This window comes from Schistocerca nitens, chromosome 9, assembly GCF_023898315.1.
Source record: "Schistocerca nitens isolate TAMUIC-IGC-003100 chromosome 9, iqSchNite1.1, whole genome shotgun sequence".
NCBI lineage: Eukaryota > Metazoa > Arthropoda > Insecta > Orthoptera > Acrididae > Schistocerca > Schistocerca nitens.
In genome coordinates, this window is record NC_064622.1 from 257796320 (window position 1) to 257823118 (window position 26799).

At 44.3% G+C, this 26799-nt stretch overlaps 1 protein-coding gene across 1 annotated transcript in view; it reads right to left on the reverse strand.

The window, feature by feature from the left end:
• Window positions 1-886: 886 nt before the first annotated feature.
• Window positions 887-26799, reverse strand: part of LOC126204170 (uncharacterized) — a 114744-nt gene continuing 88831 nt past the window's right edge. The window contains exons 4-6 of the mRNA XM_049938576.1: window positions 10410-10643; window positions 10193-10268; window positions 887-2412 (exon numbers count right to left, since the gene is read on the reverse strand). Coding sequence (XP_049794533.1) covers window positions 887-2412; window positions 10193-10268; window positions 10410-10643 — 1836 coding nt within the window. The remainder of the gene's footprint in view (window positions 2413-10192; window positions 10269-10409; window positions 10644-26799) is intronic.

The following is a 26799-nucleotide window of genomic DNA, read 5'->3' on the forward strand; positions in this document are numbered from 1 at the left end:
AATAAATGACTAATTTCCTGTAGCGAATCGGTTGTCAGTTATTTTGTTACCTCTCTACACATTATTCGAGCATATGTTCTCGAAAATGGAGATTAGTATTCGATAACAGCGTAGAGGACAATTTTTTTTTAATATGGCACTTAGTAAGACCTACAAACGATTCCGTTCTCGTTAAGGAGGTTTAAGTGGTGACCTCATAGGAAAAACGGCCTATCTGGTGTATTTGGTCTAGCTACTGCAATTTTGAGACAATATGTAACAGTGGAAAACATCAATAATTTCTCTGCGTACAAATAAGGCATTTTGACATTGAGTTTAATTTATTTCGTATACCAACCGTTAGAAGCGTATAAATCTACACGCTTTGTAATGTGTCACTATATCAAAGGAACCGTATAAATTATTAGTTTCAAGTGTAAATTCGAACCAAATTCAGTTGAAAATATTTATGTAGACGGTTGCTGTTGTGTGGTGACATTACTGATGATGACTATTAGTGAAGCGGAGACTTATGGAAATAAAAATGAATGCATGGATTTTAGCCGCACAGACATCTGAAGGAAGAGATTTTCCAAACATCAAAAGCTCGGTAGCATCAAGGTTTCGTTGTAGAAGAGAGAAGCTTTATGTGTTCCCTAGACTTAAACTGATTTAGATGACTTTCGGTGATCACCGGACAGAGTGACGTGTACGGATTCACTTTGTCTCAGGGTGCCATGAACGGATTGCCGTGATTACCAGTGGACCACTCAGTGAAGATAGATGAAGTTCCAGTGTTGCCACAGTCTTCTTGTCTTGTACAGGTTGTTACTGAATCCAGTTAGCTAAACACAAACGAAAATACGCTTAGATTGATATAAGTTAAATATTAGTTACGAAATAGATATCAAACGAATCGCCGCTTATTGTTCAGGGATCGCCTCTTATTGCTCGGTCTAGAAGAAGCGTTTGCACCACTCCTGATATCGTAAAGATCTCTAGCAGGAAGGCCGTAAGAATCGATGGGAGCTGATGGCGGCGGCTGAGGAAGCCCATAGGCTGGAGCTGGAGGCTTGGAAGGTGGGTACACACCGTCCTGGTCTCCAGCCACTGGTGGATGCGCGCCATGGCTTGGCCTAAACACACCGGTGTCGCCTATGCCTCTTTGCGAACCAGTGCCAAAGTCTGGCTTCGAGGGTGCGAATCGGTTAGTGTTGCCACCTGGAGGGCTGTAGGCAGGTGGAGAATATACTGGAGGAGAGTATGCGTTGGGGTAGGGTGGAACTGGCGTAGTGTTAGGGTATGGCGGTACTGGAGAACTGTAAAGTTTAGGATATGGCGGGACTGGAGCACTATACGTTTTAGGATATGGCGGTACAGGGACACTGTCGGGGTAATTGGGCAGCGACTCAGACGTCAATGGGGAAGCAAAGCCGCCAGAAGAAATCCCTGAAGATGAAGCAGAGGTTGGACTAGATCCAAAGAGAGCGCTGTCACCACTATCCTGCTCAGACCTGAAGCCGCCAGAAGCGAAAGATTGGGAAGAACCAGAAGCCTGACTAGATCCAAAGTTCGCACCGCCCTGTTCGGATGCACCAGAGGCACCCCCTCCTGCTAGGTGAGGAAGGTCGTAGTAATAATGTTGTGTGGCCGCTCTATTGGGCACGGCTGCAGAGTTTTGGAAATGGACTGTCTCCTGGCCTAAGGACGCATCTTCAACCGCTTTAGAGAAAGCGTCGTTTTTGCCACCACCGAGGGACAGCCTGAATGCCCCAGAATTTGAGGTAACGCCAACCTTGTTGAACTTTTGAAAATTTGATGTGCCACATCCTTTACCAGTGCAATCCAGCCCACCCGACGCAGCCAGTGACCTAGCATCGCTCGACACGTCTACAAAGTCTAAAGCACCAGTTCTGGACCCACTGTGAGAACTGCTCAGGGAACCTGATTGAGCAGTACTAGAAAATGTCTCGGAGATGAGATCGTCCAGTGACTGTATCTTTGGTCCAGACTTGGTGATCTTGATATTTTCAGACTGGTTGTTACCGAGAGTATCCCTGTTATCGAGATTTTCAGAGATTGTGGGTGCCCTGGGGACACCGTACGCGATGGAGAGCTTGTATCCTCCATTGGGTTTAACGGCGGTCTCGACCACAGGAGCCGCTGACGAGCTCTCGACCACGGCTGACTCAGTGACTGCGGCTTCCGTCACTGCCCCGGAGATCTCGACACCGCCCACCTGCCCCGCACTGCCGCCCGCGCTGAAGCCGCCGGTTTCTCCTTCGGCGCTCGCTCCGCCCGTGGAGGCCAGGTCGATTCCCACGGCCTGTCCCCCCACCTGGCTCGTCTCTCCAGTCTTGTCCGACTCAGGCGCAAGGGTCTCCATAGGTGTTTCTTCGGTAACAGCTGGCTTTGTCTTCTCTGTGGCGGCATCTGCAACAAAATAGAATAACTGTGATTTCCGAAGTGTGGGGTGCACATCTACATACGAGTAAGTGGTTAAAGCAGTTAAACGACTTCAGAGTGTGATGATTCTCACGAAGAGAGTTCAATGAAGATTTTTTTTGCGTCTGTGCTACATGAATCATACAAATTATTGTCTACCACAACCGTACGTCGACATTTGCTGAAAAGAGCAATTTCCAGTTCTAGCCGGCTGTTGTAGCCGAGCGGTTCTAGGCGCTTCAGTCTGGAACCGCGTGACCGCTACGGTCGCAGGTTCGAATCCTGCCTCGGGCATGGATGTGTGCGATGTCCTTAGTTTAGTTAGGTTTAAGTAGTTCTAAGTTCTAGGGGACTGATGACCTCAGATGTTAAGTCCCATGGTGCTCAGAGCCATTTGAACCATCTAGTTCTAGGATGCATGCGGAAGATGGTTACCTTCTTCTAAACCAAAGATGAGGAGCAAGACGGTCAATATATTGAAATGATTCTTTTGTCTTTTAGGTTTGGTGAGTCTCAATGAACTTGTGGGAACACAATTTTACTTCCAAATCATTGAAAACCGTCCAGAGTTGCATAGACAAAGCAGAATAAAATGTCACCGGTTCTCGTACCTATTTTTTCGTCCTGCATTTGCCGATTTTGGTTTTTGGGTGCGGAATCAGTTCGTCACCCCGATAACGTTATATTGAGCGCATTGATGTTAGCGTGCATTGCGTTTCACTGTCTTTTTGTATATAAACGTGTCAGTACTCAGGCGTCTCTTTAAGGAATGACGGGCCAGAAAAAAAGACACACCTCCAGTCGGTATGTCCTGTCTAGCACAATACAGTGTCTGTGAACACTACAATCTCGCTTCGTTAAGTACACTGCTCTGGTAAACTTAATGACGAGATAGAAGAAGAAACATACCGTAATAACTACTCTGAGGAAATGAATGAAAGTGCGGGAGCATGTTGCTAGAGATCTCCCAGGCGTGCGCAGAGCCCTGAATGTAGTAACATGGCGTGATGTCAGCTTGACGATAGCGCCAAATGAGACTGTACTGGCAACACGACGAAGTTGACGGAACGGCACAGACAGTTGTGCCAGTAAAAAAAAGTGGTTCAAATGGCTCTGATCACTATGGGACTTAACATCTATGGTCATCAGTCCCCTAGAACTTAGAACTACTTAAACCTAACAAACCTAAGGACATCACACAACACCCAGTCATTACGAGGCAGAGAAATGTGTCAGTCAGTGGGCAGTTACCGTGTACTGGTGTGGTGTTCTGTAGCACGGTCCGGAGACAACATTTGGAACATTTCGCATGTGGGAGAATCGTTGGGAAACTGGTAGAAAAAAGAAATGTGAGGAGTGTCACCCAGGAGTTTGGTGTTGCTCACAGCACTGTTACACGTGCACAGTAAGCGTTACAACACGCTGCTCGAAGGAAGTGGTCGAACACGATCTACTACAGCCCGCTACATTGTGCATCAGGCGAGTAGGGACACATGTCAGACAGCGAGTGAAATCTGAACTACAATTAAGAAGACTGGAAGGCACCGAATCTCACGCTGCATAGCGGCATGGCGGCTGCAAGGAGATGGTCTCTCTGCCGACGACAAGTACCTGGTGTCCTGTTGACACAAACAGATGGGCGGCATCGTTCGAGGAGGTGCTGAAAGATCAGTGACTGGATCGATGAGTGTAGTCGCGTGCTTATCTCGGATGAGACATATTCATTCTGAGTACTGATTCTAGACGTACCCTCGTATGGCAAGACGTGTGAATTCGTGATGCACCCAAAAATAATCGTTTCGGTGGTCAGTAGAAATGGAAAAAGTTAAGAGTCTTAGCTGAAACATACTCGTATTTAAACCTCTCGAAACATAAAGTTCCTTCAGAATTAAAGTATGGTTGCGGCCGCTCACCATACAGAATCAAACATTTCCACGATCGAATACCACTAGTTGTCACAGGCAGGCCTGCCTCCTTCCAGAGCTCGTGTAAAAGAGTGCAGAACGCTTCCTTGAGCTCTTCATTCGAAAATCCCCATTCTCCACAAAGTTCAGCAGTGTTCCGCCATTGTCCAACTCTAATTGGCTAAAAGGCCATCGCCACCAAAATGCATCGTTAAGTTCTACAGATATGATTTGACTCATATTGATCACTTTCTGGACTAAACAAATATCTAATAACAATATTTAAACATAGAAATTTCATGAACATTCGATCACACTCAAACCATTCACAATAAATATAAGTTTTTCCACAAATAAATAAATCAACATTCTTGAATAAGCACACTGACAATAAATGATCACAGATTGTCATTTAGTACAGTTTAAATAATTATTTAGGACGATTGTCAAAAGTGTCGCTTGGCGTTGTTTTAAAAATGTGGTATCTGCTAAAACATGCTACTGACCACTCCTTAAATTACCATGATTTTATATTATCAACTTTAATAAATATTTAAATAAAGTTACTAGCAAAATAGTTACCTGTTAGTTAAATAAATACACAAGTATAACAAAATATATAGTATTCATGCTGTATTCATTTGATGCGTAATTGTGGAAGATATATTCTGACACAAATTTTATTAATGAAAATATATTTTAAAAAAGTCATAAATCAGGAAATAAAATAGATAAAAATAGGTAGCTTTCGTAGGTGATAGCTATAGTGCAATGCTATCATATGAGGTATGTTGAAATCGCTTATAGCGTTTAAAAGCTGTCAACTACAGGTTCATTGTCAATACATTAATTCACTGTGAAATATTAGCTTCTGTAGTGTGAAAGATATTGAAAAATTGTTGTGTCATTGGATGTACATCATTTTCCTGAGATCGCAGAAATTATTGTCGAAGCCATATTTCAGCATGTCTCATACTCCACCATTTGCTGGGGCACTGCCTGCCCTCTTAAGCTATCATCCATAGTCAAAATACCCCATATCGGGATTTATCCCCATCCTGCCTTTTGCATAAGCCCTTGCACCTGGCTCGCCTGCAGCGGCCGTTGAGGCCCGCCTGACAGTGACACAAACAAATTCACCTCGTCTCTTGCCAATTACAAGTGGACAATTCCCACGGCTACTTATGCGTAACGTTACACAGTTAATTCCATGCATAATCCAAGTTTCATCGAACTGTGTTACTTGCGGTGATGCATCATCAAGTTCTGCACGTCAGTGTATTTTATCGATCAGATAAGTGTACATATTTTTTAAATAGACTAAGGAGCTAAAGAAACTAGCACACCTGGCTAATATAGTGTAGGCCCCATCGAGCAGAAGTGGCACAAAACAACGTGCCATGGACTCCACTAACGTCTGGAGTAGTGCTGGAGGGAACTGACACCAAAAATCTAAAGGGCTATCTATAAATCCGTAAGAGTACGACGGGTTGGAGATTTCTTCTGAAGAGCACATTGCAAGGCATCCCAGATAAAGTTCATGTCTGGAGAGTTTGGTGGCCATCGGAAGTGTTCAAACTCACAAGAGTTTTCCTGGAGCCACTATGTAGCAATTCTAGACATGTAGGGTGTCGCATTGGCCTGCTGGAATTGCACAAGTCCGTCGGGATGCACAACGGACATGAATGGACACAGGTGATCAGACAGGACGCTTACTTTCGTGTCACCTGTCAGAGTCGTACCTAGGCGTATCAGGGGTCCCATATCACTCCAACTGCACGCGTCCCACACCACTGCAAAGCCACCACCAGCTTGAACAGTCCTCTGCTGACATGCAGGGTTATGGTTTCATGAGGTTTTCCCCACAGCCGTATACGTCACCCGCTCGATACAATTTGAAACGAGAGTCGTCCGACCAGGCAACATGTTTCCAGTCATCAACAATCCAATGTCGTAGTTGACGGGCCCAGGCGAGGCGTAAAGCTTTGTATCGTGCAGTCATCAAGGGTACACGAGGAGCCTCGGCTCCGAAAGCCCATATCTATGATGTTTCGTTGAATGGTTGGCACGCTGACACTTGTTGATGGCCCAGAACTGAAATCTGCAGCAGTTTGTCGGAGATTTGATGTTCCTCCGGATTCCTGATATTCACGGTTCACTCGTGAAATGGTCGTTCCGAAAATCCCCACTTCATCTCTACCTCTGGGATGCTATGCCCCATCGCTCGTGTGCCGACTATAACACCATGTTCAAACTCACTTAAATATTGGTAATCTGCCATCGCAGCAGCAGGAACGGATCTAACAACTGCGCCAGACACTTGTTATCTTACATAGGAGTTGCCGACCGCTGCGTCGTATTCTGTCTGTTTACTTACCTCTGTATTTGAATACGCATCCCTTTAACAGAGTATTTGGGTGATCCGTTTCCCTACCTATCAGTCTTCACAAGTGTGGAATATTTGCCTTACGACCTGTGTCACCCCCCCATGAACCATGGACCTTTTCAGTAGTTGCAGGGGCAACAGTCTGGATGATTGATTGATCTGGCCTTGTAACACTAACCAAAACGGCCTTGCTGTTGTGGTACAACGAACGGCTGAAAGCAAGGGGAAACTACAGCCGTAATTTTTCCCGAGGGCATGCAGCTTTCCTGTATGATTAAAAGATGATGGCATCCTCTTGGGGAAAATATTCCGGAGGTAAAATAGTCTCCCATTCGGATCTCCGAGCGGGGACTACTAAAGAGGACGTCGTTATCAGGAGAAAGAAAACTGGCATTCTACGGATCGGAGCGTGGAATGTCAGATCCCTTAATCGGGTAGGTAGGTTAGAAAATTTAAAAAGAGAAATGGATAGGTTAAAGTTGGATATAGTGGGAATTAGTGAAGTTCGGTGGTAGGAGGAACAAGACTTTTGGTCAGGTGAATACAGGGTTATAAACACAAAATCAAATAGGGGTAATGCAGGAGTAGCTTTAATAATGAATAAAAAAATAGGAGTGCGGGTAAGCTAGTATAAACAGCATAGTGAACACATTATTGTAGCCAAGATGGACACGAAGCCCATGCCTACTACAGTCGCATAAGTTTATTTGCCAACTAGCTCCGCAGATGACGAAGAAATTGATGAAATGTATGATGAGATAAAAGAAATTATTCAGGTAGTGAAGGGAGAGAGGAAGAGAAGGAAACGTAGTAGGAGAATATGTATTAGGACTAATAAATGAAAGAGGAAGCCGCCTGGTAGAATTTTGCACAGAGCATAACTTAATCATAGCTAACACTTGGTTCGAAAATCATGAAAGAAGATTGTATACATGGAAGAACCCTGGAGATACTAAAAGGTTTCAGATAAATTATATAATGGTAAGACAGAGATTTAGAAACCAGGTTTTAAATTGTAAGACATTTTCAGGGGCAGATGTGGACTCTGACCACAATCTATTGGTTATGAACTGTAGATTAAAACTGAAGAAACTGCAAAAAGGTGGGAATTTAAGGAGATGGGACCTGGTTAAACTGAAAGAACCAGAGGTTGTACAGAGTTTCAGGGAGAGCATAAGGGAACAATTGACAAGAATGGGGGAAAGAAGAGGAATGGGTAGCTTTGAGGGATGAGATAGTGAAGGCAGCAGAGGATCAATTAGGTAAAAAGGCGAGGGCTAGTAGAAATCCTTGGCTAACAGAAGAGATACTGAATTTAATTGATGAAAGGAGAAAATACAAAAATGCAGTAAATGAAGCAGGCAAAAAGGAATACAAACGTCTCAAAAATGAGATCGACAGGAAGTGCAAAATGGCTAAGCAGGGATTGCTAGAGGACAAATGTAAGGATGTAGAGGCTTATCTCACGAGGGGTAAGATAGATACTGCCTACAGGATAGTTAAAGAGACCTTTGGAGAAAAGAGAACCACTTGTATCAATATCAAGAGCTCAGATGGAAACCCAGTTCTAAGCAAAGAAGGGAAAGCAGAAAGGTGGAAGGAATATATAAAGGGTCCATACAGTGGCGATGTTCTTGAGGACAATATTATGGAAATGGAAGAGGATGTAGATGAAGATGAAGTGGGATATATGACACTGCGTGAAGAGTTTGACAGAGCACTGAAAGACCTTAGTCGAAACAAGGCCCCGGGAGTACACAACATTCCATTAGAACTACTGACAGCCTTGGGAGAGCCAGTCCTGACAAACCTCTACCATCTGGTGAGCAAGATGTATGAGACAGGCGAAATACCCTCAGACTTCAAGAAGAATATAATAATTCCAATCCCAAAGAACGCAGGTGTTGACTGATGTGTAAGTTAAGTCACAGCTCCAAAATACTAACTCGAATTCTTTACAGACGAATGGAAAAACTGGTAGAGACCGACCTCAGCGAAGATCAGTTTGGATTCCGCAGAAATATTGGAACACATCAGGCAATACTGACCCTACGAATTATCTTAGAAAATATATTAAGGGATGGCAAACCTACATTTCTAGCATTTGTAGACTTAGAGAAAGCTTTTGACAATGTTGACTGGAAAACTCTCTTTCAAATTCTAAAGGTGGCAGGGGTAAAATACAGGGAGCGAAAGGCTATTTACAATTTGTACAGAAACCAGATGGCAGTTATAAGAGTCGAGGGACGTGAAGGGGAATCAGTGGTTGGGAAGGGATTGAGACAGGGGTGTAGCCTCTCCCCGATGTTATTCAATCTTTATATTGAGCAAGCAATAAAGAAAACAAAAGAAAGTTCGGAGTAGGCATTAAAATCCATGGTGAAGAAATAAAAACTTTGAGGTTCGCCGATGACATTGTAATTCTGTCAGAGACAGCAAAGGGCTTGCAAGAGCAGTTCAACGGAATGGACAGTGTCTGGAAAGGAGGATATAAGATGAACATCAACAAAAGCAAAACGTGGATAATGGAATTTAGTCGAATTAAGTCGGGTGATGCTGAGGGAATTAGATTAGGAAAGGAGACAAAGTAGTAACGGAGTTTTGCTAATTGGGTAGCAAAATGATAGGTAATGGTCGAAGTATAGAGGATATAAAACGTAGATTGGCAATGGCAAGGAAAGCGTTTCTGAAGAAGAGAAATTTGTTAACATCGAGTATAGATTAAAGTGTCAGGAAGACGTTTCTGAAAGTATTTGCATGGATTGTAGCCATGTATGGAAGTGAAACATGGACGATAAATAGTTTGGACAAGAAGAGAATAGAAGCTATCGAAATGTGGTGCTACAGAAGAATGCTGAAGATTAGATGGGTAGATCACATAACTAATGAGGAGGTATTGAATAGACTTGGGGAGAAGAGGAGTTTGTGGCACAGCTTGACTAGAAGAAGGGATCCGTTGGTAGGACATGTTCTGAGGCATCAAAGGATCACCAATTTAGTACTGGAGGGCAGCGTGGAGGGTAAAAACCGTAGAGGGAGACAAAGAAACGAATACACTAAGCAGATTCAGAAGGATGTAGGCTGCAGTAGGTACTGGGAGATGAAGAAGCTTGCACAGGATATAGTAGCATGGAGAGCTGCAGCAAACCAGTCTCAGGACTGAAGACCACAACAACAACAACAACGACCTGTGTCAGGAACATCCACTACGAATTTTGGTTTAATCATTAAAGAACTCTAGTACCACTGCTTGTTCCTAAATTCTGATAGTACATTTCGACTTTTTCTGAAATGGAAGTATTTTTGCAGTTGAAATTTTCGTCGATATGCATATCTGTCTCTCCCGTTATTATTTCTTTTTCGTGTATTAGGTTAATAGGCTGTTGGATTAATTTGACAGGACAAAACTGGCTGGGACTGATCTCCGCTGTGCCGCCCTGTTCCAAGCACACGGAGACAGTCCCGTTGCGTCACTGACCTGCGGGTAGAGGAACGCCGTACTCGATGGCAGTTCCCGCAGGAATAGTGTGCACAGTGTGCGTGACAGGTAGAGCCTGCACGGTGTGCACGGCTTGCACGTGGGGGGTGTAGATCTCGGACGCGGTGGGCAGGCTGTAGGCGGCGGGGGCGGCGGCGGCGGTGTAGGCGGTCAGCGGGTAGCCGTAGGCGGCGGCGGCGGGCAGCGCGGCTCTGGCCAGCAGCGCGCCGGGGGCGGCCAGGAAGGCGTGGCTCGTCTGCGCCGCCAGCGCGCCCTCCAGCCCGCCGTACAGCGGCAGCGCCACCGGCACGGGGAAGCCCGCCAGCACGGGGCCGGCCCACGCCGACAGCGGCAGCCCGTGGTGGCCCAGCGACGGCGACGGCGAGGGCGAGGGCGCCGCACAGCACAGCGCCGCCAGCGCCACCACCAGCAACGTCACCCGCGGCGGCATCTGCCGGCATCAGAGGCGCTCTCACACTGCTGCACTGGGCGCTACACACGGAGATTCAAAGTGAAATTACAAACTACCTTTCTTTTTTTTCTTTTGCTACCGCCTTTATCCCGCATTGTGTGCAGGGTCGACAGGGTTTACCGAATTGACATGGTTAATTTTAAGGGGTGGCCAGATGCCCTTCCTGCCCCTATACCCCCCGGGACGGAAGTAGTGTACCCCAGCTGTCGGCGTCTAGTGGAAATCAGAGGCGCTCTCACACTGCTGCTCCGGGCGCTACACACGGTGATTCAAAGTGAAATTACAAACTACCTTTCTTTCTTTCTTTTCTTTTGCTACCACCTTTATCCCGCATTGTGTGCAGGGTCGGCAGGGTTTACCGAATTGGCATGGTTAATTTTAAGGGGTGGCCGGATGCCCTTCCTGCCCCTATACCCCCCGGGACGCAAGTAGTGTACCCCAGCTGTCGGCGTCTAGTGGAAATCAGAGGCGCTCTCACACTGCTGCTCCGGGCGCTACACACGGCGATTCAAAGTGAAACTACAAACTACCTTTCTTTCTTTCTTTTCTTTTGCTACCACCTTTATCCTGCATTGTGTGCAGGGTCGGCAGGGTTTACCGAATTGGCATGGTTAATTTTAAGGGGCGGCCGGATGCCCTTCCTGCCACCACCCTAAACCCTCGGGATGGAAGTAGTGTACCCCAGCTGCCTGCGTCTAGTGGAAATCATGAAATAGTGTGAATGTGTGTCAAATGTCTGCAAGTCGTGTAACTGAGGTGGGACGTGGGGACCAGCCCGGTATGCAGCTATTAGGATGTGGAAAACCGCCTAAAAACCACATCCAGGCGGGCCACCGCCTAAAAACCACATCCAGGCTGACCGGCACACCTGCTGTCGTCGTTAATGCGCCGGGCGGATTCGATCCGGGGCCGGCGCACCTACCCGAGTCCAGGAAGCAGCGCGTCAGCGCACTCGGCTACCCTTGCGGGTCTGAAATCATAAACTACCATTTTGTCATAATTAAAGAGCAGCTACTCTCAGAGGTCCGGCATGGGCTGCAATCATAATATGGCAGCAACACTTTGTAGGTATTCTAATATCTTAATGCGAAATCGATTCACACTCGAACAACCAGGTGCAAATCTGACGCTGTGAATACCAGAAAGATGTGTAGAAACGTTTCCATATGTAAGGGAAAAAGATCAAAAAATTAAGATAGGCTGAATGTAGATTTTATTATTAACCACAGCTTACACAATTTATTCAATATGAGAACTGGAGAAGTTGACGAGGTGTTGTACAGCGCCAGATCCTTCACCTGGCGGTCATAATAGGCACTAATTTTTTTGCAGCAACAATGGGTTGTCATTGTCACATTAGCATATCTAACATGCTTCGCTGCCATAATTACACCCCGCACTGGATCACCACATGTAGCTGCACTTTCATCGTATCCATCGAGCATTTAATACACAGATTGTAGCTAAATTTCCTTTACAGAAGTTGAGGACTTGCAGTGGGGACAAGACAGTTAAGATTCTCATGGGAACTCATGTCCGGTAAGTGTAAATGTAAATGTCGTGTGACTAGGGCCTCCTATCTGGTAGACCGTTCGCCGGTTGCAAGTCTTTCGATTTGACACCACTTCGGCGACTTGCGCGACGAAGGGGATGAAGTGATGATGATTAGGACAACACAACACCCTGACCCTGAGCGGAGAAAATCTCCGACCCAGTCGGTAATCGAACCCGGAGCCTTAGGGTTGACATTCTGTCGCGCTGACCACTCAGCTACCGGGGGCGGACCTCACGTCCGGCAATGTACCATTTTCCCGCTACACGTAGTATACCACAAGAAACTTTCAAATCTCCCGCCTTTTCGCCACCACTCGCTTGGGTAATACGTACGTTATTTACCGATTGCTTGGCATGCACGTTGTCGATCCTTGAACCCGCTAGACCAGTACCTGTGGGATCAAGTGAAATTCTCCAATCACGATACCCCTATGGCATCCGAGGAAGACCTACTGGCAGTGTCTATGGGTGCAGCGGATGCTGGAGGACCAGGCATTAGTCGTGTCTACCGGTGCATGATACGGATGTATCATATCTGTGCTGACATCGTTCATAGTCACATCGAGCCCTACTTGTAAGTGGACACAGATGACAAGCAGCAGGAGTCAGGGGAGCAACTTATGTTGTAGTATTTTGCATAGAGCAGAAAAAAGGTACGTTTCCGGACAAGAGTTTCTATGCTAAACTTAACAGCCTTGATCCTCACTACAGGTCATCATTGTTTATAGAATTTAGTTAAACTTCGTATAATGAAACATCGATAAGAATTACAACATCGTGACTCAAAACAACCATCCCTCAGCTTGTGTAGGGGTGTGGCGTTTAAGTCACTTTGCGGGCATGATTTACTATATCGTATCGAACGGTATACACTAGTGTTGTTCTGCGAGCCAATAGGAAAGACAGGTTACCCACACAACACGTGACAGACGGGCATGCCATATGGACAGGCAGTGTGGAACATCGATGAAGATAGGCTGAATGGTCCTGAAGCAATGGCAGTGATCAGAGAGTCCCGTATTAGATTTGACGCCAAGCTGCCTAACTCCCAGCATTAACATTTAATGTTCAAATGATTAAAAAACCACTTTGTCAGTGCTGAAGCCTTCGCCCGCACTGATGTCCATATAACTATAATTTCAGTTATTATAATTGCGTAGGCTTTCGCGGCCGGAGTCAGTCGACATAAAAGTTTTCTGGGTATGGTACCGCGTCATAATGTATAAAACTACAGCTGCTTAAGAAAAACCAACGTTTCGGCCACTGCAACCGTCACCGAAACGTTGGTTTTCCTTCATTAGCTGTAGTTTTATACATTATGACGCGGTACCATACCCAGAAAACTTTTATGTCGATAATTTCGGTTGTTAAAAATACACCTGAATACACTAACGGATGAATTAAACGTAATGTTACGAATGTAACAACCAGGGGCAAACTGGAAAGAGATAGTATAACCCACGCCAGTCTAATACTGCTGTCCATGCTATAGAGACATACATGGTGATTCGTTGACGATGTTACAGATTTTCAAACATGCTGGACAAGGGTAAATACAATGAAGTAAGAGTCATTAGCCGGGAAACGACCGAATAAAAAATTATAAGCATAAATCGTTCTAATACCTTCTCCAGAAGACCTCTTCTACAGAAACATCTCTGCTTTCTGTACATTGAGAGGTGATAGTATGGACGGAAACAAGAAAAAGTGTCCAGTAAACATAGGCTATAAAGAACTGTGAGGGCTTATCTTCGGGACTGCAGAACACATCTCTTTTACTAAAGAAGTGCTCATAACTCTTAAGGTATGCATTTTACAGAGATTTTTGTTCCTTGTTTTGATCCATAGTACCGTCTCCCAAACTATGGAAAGCAAATAGCTTGCAGAAGAGGTCCACTGTCACAGGCATCAGAACGATTTTCATTTATAACTGTCAACTCGGTCGTTTTAGAACCAGGATCCCTTGCCTGAAATTGATTTACCCTTCACCATCGGCCCTCAAAGTTTGTAACATCACCAGGGAATCACCCTGTATAGATCATCGGTGCTACTTTTTACTAAGTTTTTTTCTCTAAATGGTTCGATTATTTGAATAGCAGAAATATGGAAGTAGATACAATACATTGTTTTGTGAATATAATGTTGCTAAAAAAAACGGCTCAAATGACTCTGAGCACTATGGGACTTTTGAGATCATCAGCCCCCTAGCACTTAGATCTATATAAATCTAACCAACCTAAGGACATCACACACATCCATGCCCGAGGCAGGATTTGAACCTGCGACGGTAGCGGTCACGCGGGCTGCTCAGAGGCTTATTAATCAGATTCCGCGATCATTACTGTGACTAATGAGTTCACACTGGCTGTCATATACGTTTGATCCTGAAGACTCATTTTCCTCAATTTGGTTTGAATTAACAAATGAGGCGCCATCCCGTGTATCAAGGCTTTATTTATTTATTTTATTTATTTATTTATTGTTCCGTGGGACCAAATTAAGGAGAAGTCTCCATGGTCATGGAACGAGTCAATACATGAAATTATAACACGATATTAGAAACAGATAAAATGAAATATAAAAAAACATATTCAGGTGACAAGTCGTAAGATTAAATGAAGAAAATCAACAATGTAACACTGGAATTTGCTTAATTTTTTAGCTCTTCCAGGAGCTCCTCGACAGAATAGAAGGAGTGAGCCATGAGGAAACTCTTCAGTTTAGACTTAAAAGAGTTTGGGCTACTGCTAAGATTTTTGAGTTCTTGTGGTAGCTTATTCAAAATGGATGCATCAGAATACTGCACTCCTTTCTGCACAATAGTCAAGGAAGTGCATTCTACATGCAGATTTGATTTCTGCCTAGTATTAACTGAGTGAAAGCTGCTAACTCTTGGGAATAGGCTAATATTGCTAACAACAAACGACATTAAAGTAAATATATACTGTGAGGACAATGTCAGAATTCCAAGATTTTTGAATAAGGGTCGACAAGAGGTTCTCGAACTTACACCACATATAGCTCGAACAGCCCGTTTTTGAGCCAAAAATACCCTTTTTGAATCAGAAGAATTACCCCAAAAAATAATACCACACGACAAAAGCGTATGAAAATATGGGAAGTAGACTACTTTTCGTGTTGAAGTGTCACTTATTTCAGATACTGTTCTAATGGTAAATAAAGCAGCATTTAGCTTCTGAACAAGATCCTGGACATGGGCTTTCCACAACAGCTTACTATCTATCCGAACGCCTAGGAACTTGAACTGTTCTGTGTCGCTTATAATATGCCTATTCTGTCTGATCAAAATATCAGTTCTTGTTGAATTGTGAGTTAGAAACTGTAAACACTGAGTCATACTGTGATTTAGCATCAAATTATTTTCCACAAGCCACGAACTTATTTCATGAACTACATTATTTGTTATTGTTTCAATATTACACACAAGATCCTTCACTATCAAGCTGGTGTCATCAGCAAACAGAAATATTTTTGAATCACCTGTAATACTAGAAGGCATATCATTTATATAAATAAGAAACAGCAGTGGCCCCAGCACCGATCCTTGGGGAACGCCCCATTTAACAGTGCCCCATTGGGACTGAACATCATTACCACTCTCAATATTGCGGAGAATTACCTTCTGTTTTCTGTTCTTAAAGTAAGAGGCGAACCAATTGTAAGCTACTCCCCTTACTCCATAATGTTCCAACTTCTGCAGTAATATTTTGTGGTCAACACAGTCAAAAGCCTTCGCTAAATCAAAGAAAACACCTAACGTTCGCAACCTTTTATTTAATGCGTCCAAAACCTCACAGAGAAAAGAGACTATAGCATTTTCAGTTGTTAAGCCATTTCTAAAACCAAACTGAACATTTGACAGCAAGTTATGTGAATTTAAATGCTCCAGTAACCTTGTATATACAACCTTCTCGATAACTTTAGCAAACACCGATGGCATAGAAATAGGTCTAAAATTGTCAACATTATCAATTTCTCCCTTTTTATAAAGTGGCTTCACTACGGAGTACTTTAATCGGTCAGGAAACCGACCACTCCTAAAGGAAAAGTTACAGATATGGCTGAGAACTGGGCTAACATACATGGAACAATACTTCAGTATTCTGCTAGATACCCCGTCATATCCATGAGAGTTCTTGGTCTTTAGTGATTTAATTATTAACTCAATCTCCCTCTTGTCAGTATCATGGAGGAGCATTTCAGGTAACAGTCTCGGAACACTTTTTTCTAAGAGCGCTATATGATTCCCTGTTGGGACTAGGTTTCTATTTAGTTCACCTGCTATATTGAGAAAGTGATTATTAAATACTGTACACATATGCGACTTATCAGTAACATGGACATTCCCACTACGCACTGATTCTATATCCTCGACCTGACTCTGCAGACCAGCAACTTCCTTTACAACTGACCATATGGTTTTAATTTTATCCTGAGACTTAGCTATTCTATCTGCATACCACATACTTTTTGCCTTCCTAATAACATTTTTAAGCACCTTAAAATACTGTTTGTAATGGGCTGCTGCATTTAGATTTTGACTGTTTCTAACGTTTTGATATAATTGCCACTTTGTTCTACAAGATATTCTTATCCCTCTAGTCAGCCACCCAGGCTGCCTGTTTGTGCTAGTACCCTGTTTTAAACGTTCTAACGGAAAGCAACTTTCGAAGATCATGAGAAAAGTCTTGAGAAAAGCATTATATTTATCGTCTACTGTATCAGCGCTATAAACATCTTGCCACTCTTGTTCCTTTATAAGGTTTACAAAGGTCTCTACAGCAACTGGATCAGCTTTCCTGAACAGCTGATGACTATATTTAACACGTGTTGCAGTGCAAAAATCTTTTAAAGTTAAAATTTGTGCATAATGATCTGAAAGGCCATTCACCTTTTTGCTAACAGAATGCCCTTCTAGTAATGAGGAATGAACAAAAATGTTGTCTATGGTTGTTCTACTGTTCCCTTGCACTCTCGTTGGAAAGAATATGGTTTGCATAAGATTATATGAATTAAAGAGGTCTACCAGCATCCTCTTCCTTGCACAATCACTTATACAATTAATATTGAAGTCACCACATATAACTAACTTTTTGTATTTCCTATAAAGTGAACCAAGAACCTCCTCTAGCTTTAGCAAAAATGTTGTGAAATCGGAGTCTGGAGATCTATAAATAACAACAGTTAGAAGTTTAGCTCCGTTAAATTTAACCACACCTGCACAACATTCAAACACCTTTTCAGTGCAGTACTTTGAAACATCAATTGACTCAAATGGGATGCCGTTTTTCACATACATGGCTACTCCCCAACACCGCAAAGAGCTCCTCGAAAAGCTGCCAGCTAACCTGTATCCTGGTAAAGGAAACCTCTGAATTATCTCCTTATTTAAGAAGTGTTCAGATATACCAATAATTTCAGAGTCAACATCTATAAGCAGTTCACTAACTTTATCTCTAATACCTTGTATATCTTGATGAAATAAACTAATTCCCTCATTACTCGGATACCTGAGCTTTGTCAAAAGTGATTCCCTTGTTAGAGAGACTTCCCTTAAGCAGGAATACCTATCAGCTGACTTCAATCTAAAAAAGGTGCAGCTCTAACACCCACTACTGCAGGAATTTTCCCATGAGTGATACCACCAACCCCACCTATGCTGTCACCTATAAGCTTTGCCAACCTCCCCTTCCCATACCTGTTGAGGTGCAGGCCATGTCTAGTGAAACCTGTCCTGCTGATAGACTCCACCGACACCACTGAAATGTGACCCATGCTTTCTGTCATCAGCGCACCTCCAAGTCTCATGTTATTACGCCTGACGGCTGTATTAATATGAGGCCGATCGTGACGCTGAAACAGTTCCACGAAATGCACATTCGTGTTGCTAGTCTGAGTGGCTATCTTTTCCAGGTCACCATCTATGTTATACTCCCCATCCCTATCAATACTATTACCTGCCCCACCCACAATCACTACCTGATCCTCTTTAGTAAAATCCCTACATAACCCCCCTATGTTAACAGTCACCTGAGCCAACCCTGCATTAGGCTTCACAGTGCTGGTGACCTGGTACTCACTCCCCAGCACTTCCTGCAACTGCTGGCCTACACCTCTGCCATGAGAACTACCTAACAGCAGAACCTTCTTCTTCCTCTTCGACTTTGCAACTGTTCTAGGCACAGTAACTACTGAGGTCTGCTGCATACATCCTATATCTACAACTACTAGAAATTCCTCTCCACTAGACTCTGACAGTTGGTCATATCTATTGTAAACACCAATAGTAAAAGTATCTGAAAATCTTCTTCTCCTAGCAGATCTCTTGCCAACAGCCAGCTCCCATTCCCCAACCCCCTTCTCCCTCCTCATCCTATCTAGCTCCTCCTGTGCGTTTTTCAACTGCACCTGAAGGGCACAGATCTTACGCTCCTGCTCCTCTATCAACTTACTCTTGCTACGTAACCTGCAGTTCCAGGAGAGGATCTCACCAGAATGCCCACTGGCTTCCCCACTGCATTCCCCCCAGTGAAAATACTTCGAACAAGTCTCACACTGCAATCCACTACTCACGAACCTACGGCAAAGCCCACACTTCACACTCATGGTAAAATTTTACTTTTTCTAAGTTCCGCTACTACAATAAGAAGATGTTAAAAACCTGACTACAATAATCACAAACTTACTCTACAAGGGAAGTAACTACTATTATTAACAGTATTAATAAACAACAAATGTGAATATAACAAAAGACTAATACAGAAAGAGAATCAAACGTCTAATGACAGAGTAACGAAGCTGAAAACAGTTCCCAAAAAGTTCTTCTGAAATTATTTCACCAGGAAACACCAAGAACACCGGTTGAAGACTACTAAAGTTCCTAAATAAACCACTATACACAAACAATTAATTAGTACTTAGCTTTCGATGCGCCGCTACTGCTGCAACTGGTCAGCGCGGAATGTAAACACAGGCAAGAGGTTAAGTTGCTCGATACGAAACACTCACAAATATCAGGTCACAACACAAGAAAGGCAGAGGTGAATGAAGAAACCACTAATACGTCACTTATATAGTAAATATTATCACAAAACCCGTTAAAATATGTATCTGAAACCTAAAAATATATGAAAACTTAGAGAGCGATCTCACACGCAGTCACTCGCTTTATTGCAACATTGTACCAATATCCTCAAAAGACACTCCTAAATTCACCGTCTCTAAATCGCTTGCTAGCAACCACCACCTACGGAGAATAAGTTCAATGGGGACATCGAGACAGCTTTAGAAAAGATGGCGTAAGCAAGCCTCCACGTGATTATCTAGGAAAGAATCAAGTCTAATTTGCTATAATTTATGTTTCCAGTTCATTCAACATAGCCTTCCACATGCAACGATCCGCAAGCTAACACTCGTACGTTTAGTGTGTCAGACGTCGTAATGCGTCATGGCAGCAACTTCTTGTCAGGTTGAGAGAGGAAAGCTACAAGAGCTATGTAGATCCCAAAAGCTACAGACCCATTAGCCTACTTTCTACGCTGAGTAAGGCCTTAGAGCGGATCCTGCTGAAATGACTCAACCTACGACTGATCAATGAAGCTGTGCTGCCTACCGAACAGTTCCAGTTCTGCGAAGATTAGACACCTCTGCAACTCCTCCCAATGGTAGAAGAAGTCACGATGGAATTTAACTACAGAGATCACTGAGCAGCCATTTCACTTTATGTCTCCTGCACGTTTGAAAGTGCTTGGCACCAGCGACTGATTCATAAACCTTTCATACAGGGCATACCAACCCCCCTAGTAGTGCAATTACTCGCCAGCTATCTGCGCCTCTGTTTTCCCATACGCGCCACTTCGTTTCAAGTACTCATAACACCCTAGGTTGGACAAGGGTCTCTTCTACCTATGATTTGCGACATGCGAAACCGCTATGTATACTCTTTCAACAATTTGACAGCCCTGTGGCCTCTACTCTACTTCGCAACTGTTGGTACGTGTAACTCACTGCAATCCAGCTCGCACCTGGCAGTAACGTGTGCTCAGAATATTGCACAAAACTAACTTTCCCTATCCCAAACGGTGATGCCGCTACAAAAGGAAGATGATGGCGAGCAATAGAAATGAGAATAAAGACGCTTCAAGTCCGAGTTAGGAATGTCACAATACTGAAATAAGTGAAAGAATTCTCCTATCCAAGAAGCAAAATTATAAACGATGGCTCAGGCAATTTAAGTGCCAGAGATAGACAGGCAGAGGTGAAGAAAACAAAACTGTCGTTGATACCACTTACTGAAAAGAGAATGAAGAAGCAGTAACTGTAGCACATACGCTGTATGATAAAAATCGCAGCCACCCCTGTGGAAGGCGTAATTGACACTAGACGTACAGGAAGAGGACCCGCCACTGTAAAAGGAGGCGGGGAGCATTCTGTTCTCAGCAGGAGAAGCAGTAACAGGAGAATTGATCGTCCAACAAGGCTGAGTGACTTTGAGTGTGAACTAGTCACCGGATCTTGTTTGAGTAACATATCAATCAGAGGCACTTCACCCCTTCTAAACCTGCACAAGTCAGCTGTTGGTGATGTGATGTGAAGCGGAAACCCGAAGAGGGAGCATAGCTAAACCAGGACCAGACAGACAGATACCGTCGAGCATTTCGGAGTATGGTTATACAAAATCTCATGAAACCTGTGGAAGGAATCACTCGCCATTTCCCAAGTGCTGCCAACAGTCCAGCTAGCGCGATGACTGTATGAAGACACTTAAAAAGAATACTGTACAGTGGTCGAGGAACTCTTCACAAGCCACTGATTACTGTAGTCAACGCTAAGTTACGCTTCAGGTGGCGTACACAGCGATGGCTATGTAAAGAGCGACGGCTATGGGTAGCTGATGACAGAAAAGAAAAATTTGGAGTGATAAATCACGCTATAACATGTGGAACGGTTTCGGATCTGGCGATTGCCAGTAGAACGTTACTTGACTTAAAATATAGTGCCAATGAAGGCGTTGGTGTTATGTTGTGGTCGCTTTATGGCGCCTGAGAAATCGCTAAACTCGAAATGATACGAACACCTTTTACAGCTTTGTGTACTGCACTTAGTAGAGGGACAGTTCGGGGGAGAAGATTGCCTGTATCAGCCTGAACCCTGTCATAGAGCAGCATCTGCTAGTCAGTGTTTTGTGGACAATCGAAATGGAAAAGAGCGTATGGCATTGTTGGCCGGGAGTCCCCATCCGGGGTAGTTCGGCCGCCAGTTGCAAGTCTATTTTCCGTTAACGCCACATTGTGTGACTTGCGCGCCGGTGATGAGGATGAAATGATGATGAAGACAACACAACACCCAGTCCCTGAGCGGAGAAAACATCCAACCCGGCCGGGAATCGAACTCGGGCCCACTTACATGGGAGGCGAGCACATTACCACCCAGGTGTGGACAATGATATTACTGGGATTAACTGACTGCTGGAGTCCCGACTTGAACTCAATGAAAACCCTTTGGGATGAGTTAGAACGTCGGCTTTGCTCCAAACCCTAGCGTCCACCATCAATACCTTCTTTGGTTTTCGGTTTTAGGAAGAATGAAATGCCGTTCCTTCAGACACTCAGGCACCTCACTGAAAGTGTCTCCATCAGAGTTCAAGCCGTTGTAAAGGCGCAGGCTTGATACTTCCCATATTAATGTCCACTAAAGGCGTCCGGGTATTTTCGATCAGATAGTGTGCGAAGCACAAAGTGAAGAACTAAAAAGGATAGGTGAGTAATGAAGTTAACAGTAGATCTGCTACACCACTCTGGGATAGTTAACGTGGCAATTGGAGACAGGGTTAAGGGGAATAAGGGAAGAAGTTGTCAAAAGCAACAGTTATAGAGGACGTTACATCTACATCTACATCTACATTTAAACTCCTCAAGCCACCCAACGGTGTGTGGCGGAAGGCACTTCACGTGCCACTGTCGTTACCTCCCTTTTCTGTTCCAGTCGCGTATGGTTCGCGGGAAGAACGACTGCCCGAAAGCCTCTATGCGCGCTCGAACCTCTATAATTTTACATTCGTGTTCTCCTCGGGAGGTATAAGTAGGGGGAAGCAATATATTCGATACCTCATCCAGAAACGCACCCTCTCGAAACCTGGACAGCAAGCTACACCGCGATGCAGAACGCCTCTCTTGCAGAGTCTGCCACTTGAGTTTGCTAAACATCTCCGTAACGCTATCACGCTTACCAAATAACCCTGTGACGAATCGCGCCGCTCTTCTTTGGATCTTCTCTATCTCCTCTGACAACCAGACCTGGTACGGATCCCACACTGATGAGCAATACTCAAGTATAGGTCGTACGAGTGTTTTGTAAGCCACTTCCTTTGTTGATGGACTACGTTTTCTGAGGACTCTCCGAATGAATCTCAACCTGGCACCCGCCTTACCAATAATTAATTTTATATGATCATTCCACTTCAAATCGTTCCGTAAGCATACTCCCAGATATTTTACAGAAGTAACTGCTACCAGTGTTTGTTCTGTTATCATATAATCATACAATAAGAGATTTTTCTTTCGCAATACGTTGCATTTGTCTATGTTAAGGGTCAGTTGCCTCTCCCTGCACCAATTGCCTATCCGCTGCAGATCTTCCTGCATTTCGCTGCAATTTTCTAATGCTACAGCTTCTCTGTATACTACAGCATCATCCGCGAAAAGCCGCATGGAACTTCCGACACTATCTACTAGGTCATTTATATATATTGTGAAAAGCAATGGTCCCATAACACTCCCCTGTGGCACGCCAGAGATTACTTTAACGTCTGTAGACGTCTCTCCATTGAGAACAACATGCCGTGTTCTGTTTGCCAAAAACTCTTCAATCCAGCCACACAGCTGGTTTGATATGCCGTAGGCTCTTACTTTGCTTATCAGGCGACAGTGCGGAATTATATCGAACGCCTTCCGGAAGTCAAGGAAAATGGCATCTACCTGGGAGCCTGTATCTAATATTTTCTGGGTCTCATGAACAAATAAAGCGAGTTGGGTCTCACACGATCGCTGTTTCGGAATCCATGTTGATTCCTACAGAGTGGATTCTGGGCTTCCAGAAATGACATGAAACGCGAGTAAAAAACACATTCTAAAATTCTACAACTGATCGATGTCAGAGATATAGACCTATAGTTCGGCGCATCTGCTCGACGACCCTTCTTGAAAACTGGAACTACCTGCGCTCTTTTCCAATCATTTGGAACCTTCCGTTCCTATAGAGTCTTGTGGTACATGACTGTTAGAAGGTGGTGGGGGGGGGGGGGGGGGGGCAAGTTATTTCGCGTACTCTTTGTAGAATCAAATTGGTATCCCGTCATGTCCAGTGGACTTCCCTCTGATGAGTGATTTCAGTTGCTTTTCTATTCCTTGGACATTTATTTCGATGTCAGCCATTTTTTGGTTCGTGCGAGTATTTAGAGAAGGAACTGCAGTGCGGTCTTCCTCTGTGAAACAGTTTTGGAAAAAGGTGTTTAGTATTTCAGCTTTACGCGTGTCATCCTCTGTTTCAATGTCATTATCATCCCAGAGTGTCTGGATATGCTGTTTCGATCCACTTGCTGATTTAACGTAAGGCCAGAACTCCCTAGGATTTTCTGTCAAGTCGGTACATAGAATTTTACTTTCGAATTTACTGAACGCTTCACGCATAGCCGTCCTTACGCTAACTTTGACGTCGTTTAGCTTCTGTTTGAGAGGTTTTGGCTGCGTTTAAATTTGCAGTGAAGCGCTCTTTGCTTTCGCAGTAGTTTCCTAACTATGTTGTTGAACCACGGTGGGGTTTTCCCGTCCCTCACAGCTTTACTCGGCACGTACCTGTCTAAAACGCATTTTACGATTGCCTTGCACTTTTTCCATAATCACTCAACATCGGCAGTGTCGGATCAGAAATTTTCGTTTCGATCTGTTAGGTAGTCTGAAATCTGCCTCCTATTCCTCTTGCTAAGCAGATAAACCTTCCTCCCTTTTTTTATATTCCTATTTACTTCCATATTCATGGATGCTACAACGGCCTTATGGTCACTGATTCCCTGTTCTGCGCTTACAGAGTCGAAAAGTTCGGGTCTGTTTTTTATCAATAGGTCCAAGATGTTATCTCCACGAATCGGTTCTCTGTTTAATTGCTCGAGGTTATTTTCGGATAGTGCACTCAGTATAATGTCACTCGCTGCTCCGTCCCTATCACCCGTCCTAAACATCTGAGTGTCCGAGTCTATATCTGTACAGAAGATTTCGGCGTCAACGCGCATCTATGTTCATATTCATATATAAGTGATGCCTGTTCTTCCGGACATGACACCACATGACACCACATACATATACAGAACTTGCAAGTAGCCATAGGGCCCATAGAAACACCAAGATATAGCTGTCCAAATCATCGCCGAACTACCTCCACGTTTCAGTCTTGGGACCTAAACTCAGCCAGAAACAGCGTGCAACAAGTCTCATCTGGCTAAATGACATTCTTACATTGTTCCCATGGACCAGGTTTTGTGGTTTCAGAAACACGTATTCCTGTTACTGCCATTTGCATCAAAGATTGGTGGTTTTCGAACTGCAGCTCGTCCTACAATTCCCTGCTTACGGAGCTCCCTTCGCGTTATCGTGGTGTTGACAGGTTTAGCGAGTGACGACTTGGCAAATTCTCTAGCTGGTGTGATGAATGGCAGTTTCTCTAAACCGGAAGTATGTACACTACTGGCCATTAAAATTGCTACACCAAGAAGAAATGCAGTTGATAAACAGGTATTCATTGGACAAATATATTATACTAGAACTGACATGTATGTTACATTTTCTCTCAATTTGGGTGCATAGATCCTGAGAAATCAGTACCCAGAACAACCACCTCTGGCCGTAATAACGGCCTTGGTACGCCTGGGCATTGAATCAGAGCTTGGATGGCGTGTACACGTACAGCTGCCCATGCAGCTTCAACACGATACCACAGGTCATCAAGAGTAGTGACTGGCGTATTGTGGCGAGCCAGTTGCTCGGCCACAATCGACCAGACGTTTTCGATTGGTGAGAGATCTGGAGAATGTGCTGGCCAATGCAGCAGTCGAACATTTTTTGTATCCAGTAAGGCCCGTACAGGACCTGCAACGTGCTGTTGTGCATTACCCTGCTGAAATGTAGGGTTTCGCAGGGATCGAATGAAGGCTAGAGCCAGCGTCGTAACACATTTGAAATGTAACGTCCGCTGTTCAAAGTGCCGCCAATAGGAACAAGAGGTGACCGAGACGTGTAACCAATGGCACCCCATACCATCACGCCGGGTGGTACGCCAGTATGGCGATGACGAATAGACGCTTCCAATGTGCGTTCACCGTGATGTCGCCAAACACGGATGCGACCATCGTGATGCTGTAAACAGAACCTGGATTCATCCGAAAAAATGACGTTTTGCCATTCGTGCACCCAGGTTTGTCGTCGAGTACACCATCGCAGGCGATCCTGTCTGTCACGCAGCGTCAAGGGTAACCGCAGCCATGGTCTCCGAGCTGCTAGTCCACTCTGCTGCAAACGTCGCCGAACTGTTCGTGCAGATGGTTGTTGTCTTGCAAACTTCCCCGTCTGTTGGCTCAGGGATCGAAACGTGGTTGCACGATCCGTTGCAGGCATGCGGATAAGATGCCTGTCATCTCGGCTGCTAGTGACACGAGGCCGTTGGGATCCAGCACGGCGTTCCGTATTACCCTCCTGAACCCATCGATTCCATATTCTCCTAACAGAGCAGCAATGTCGCCATACGATAAACCGCAATCGCGATAGACTACAATCCGACCTTTATCAAAGTCGGAAACCGTGATTGTACGCATTTCTCCTCCTTACATGAGGCATCACAACAACTTTTCTCCATGCAACGCCGGTCAACTGCTATATGTGTGTGAGGAATCGGTTGGAAATTTTCGTCATGTCAGCACGTTGTAGGTGTCGCCACCGGCGCCAACCTTTTGTGAATGCTGTGAAAAGCTAATCATTTGCATATCACAGCATCTTCTTCCTGTCGGTTAAATTTCGCGTCTGTCGCACGTCATGTTCGTGGTGTAGCAATTTTAATGACCAGTAGTATACTTTAACGCGAATGAGTAGGAAAAGTAAACTTGTAACCTCCGGATACAGTGTTACTATTGTATTGCTTGACACAATAAGTAGTTTAAATAACTGGGAGTATCGTTGCAAAACAATATGTAGTGGAACGAGCGTGTGGGAACTGTGATTTTTGGAAAGAATGGTTCTCATGTAAAGGCGGTGCGTCCTATTGTTGAGTACTGCTCGAGGGTGTGCCATCCCTACCAGATCGGATTGAAGAAAGACATCGAAGCAGTTCAGAGGCGGGCTACTAGATTTGTTACCGGTAGGTTCGAACATTACCTAAGAGTTGCGGAGATGCTTGGGGAACTCGAATGGAAATCCCTAGTGGGATTTTGAGAAAGTTTAGAGAACTGGCGTTTGAAGCCGCCAACGTACATTTCCCCGGTGTTTCCATATTTTTTCTATCTCCTGTGGATGTAGAT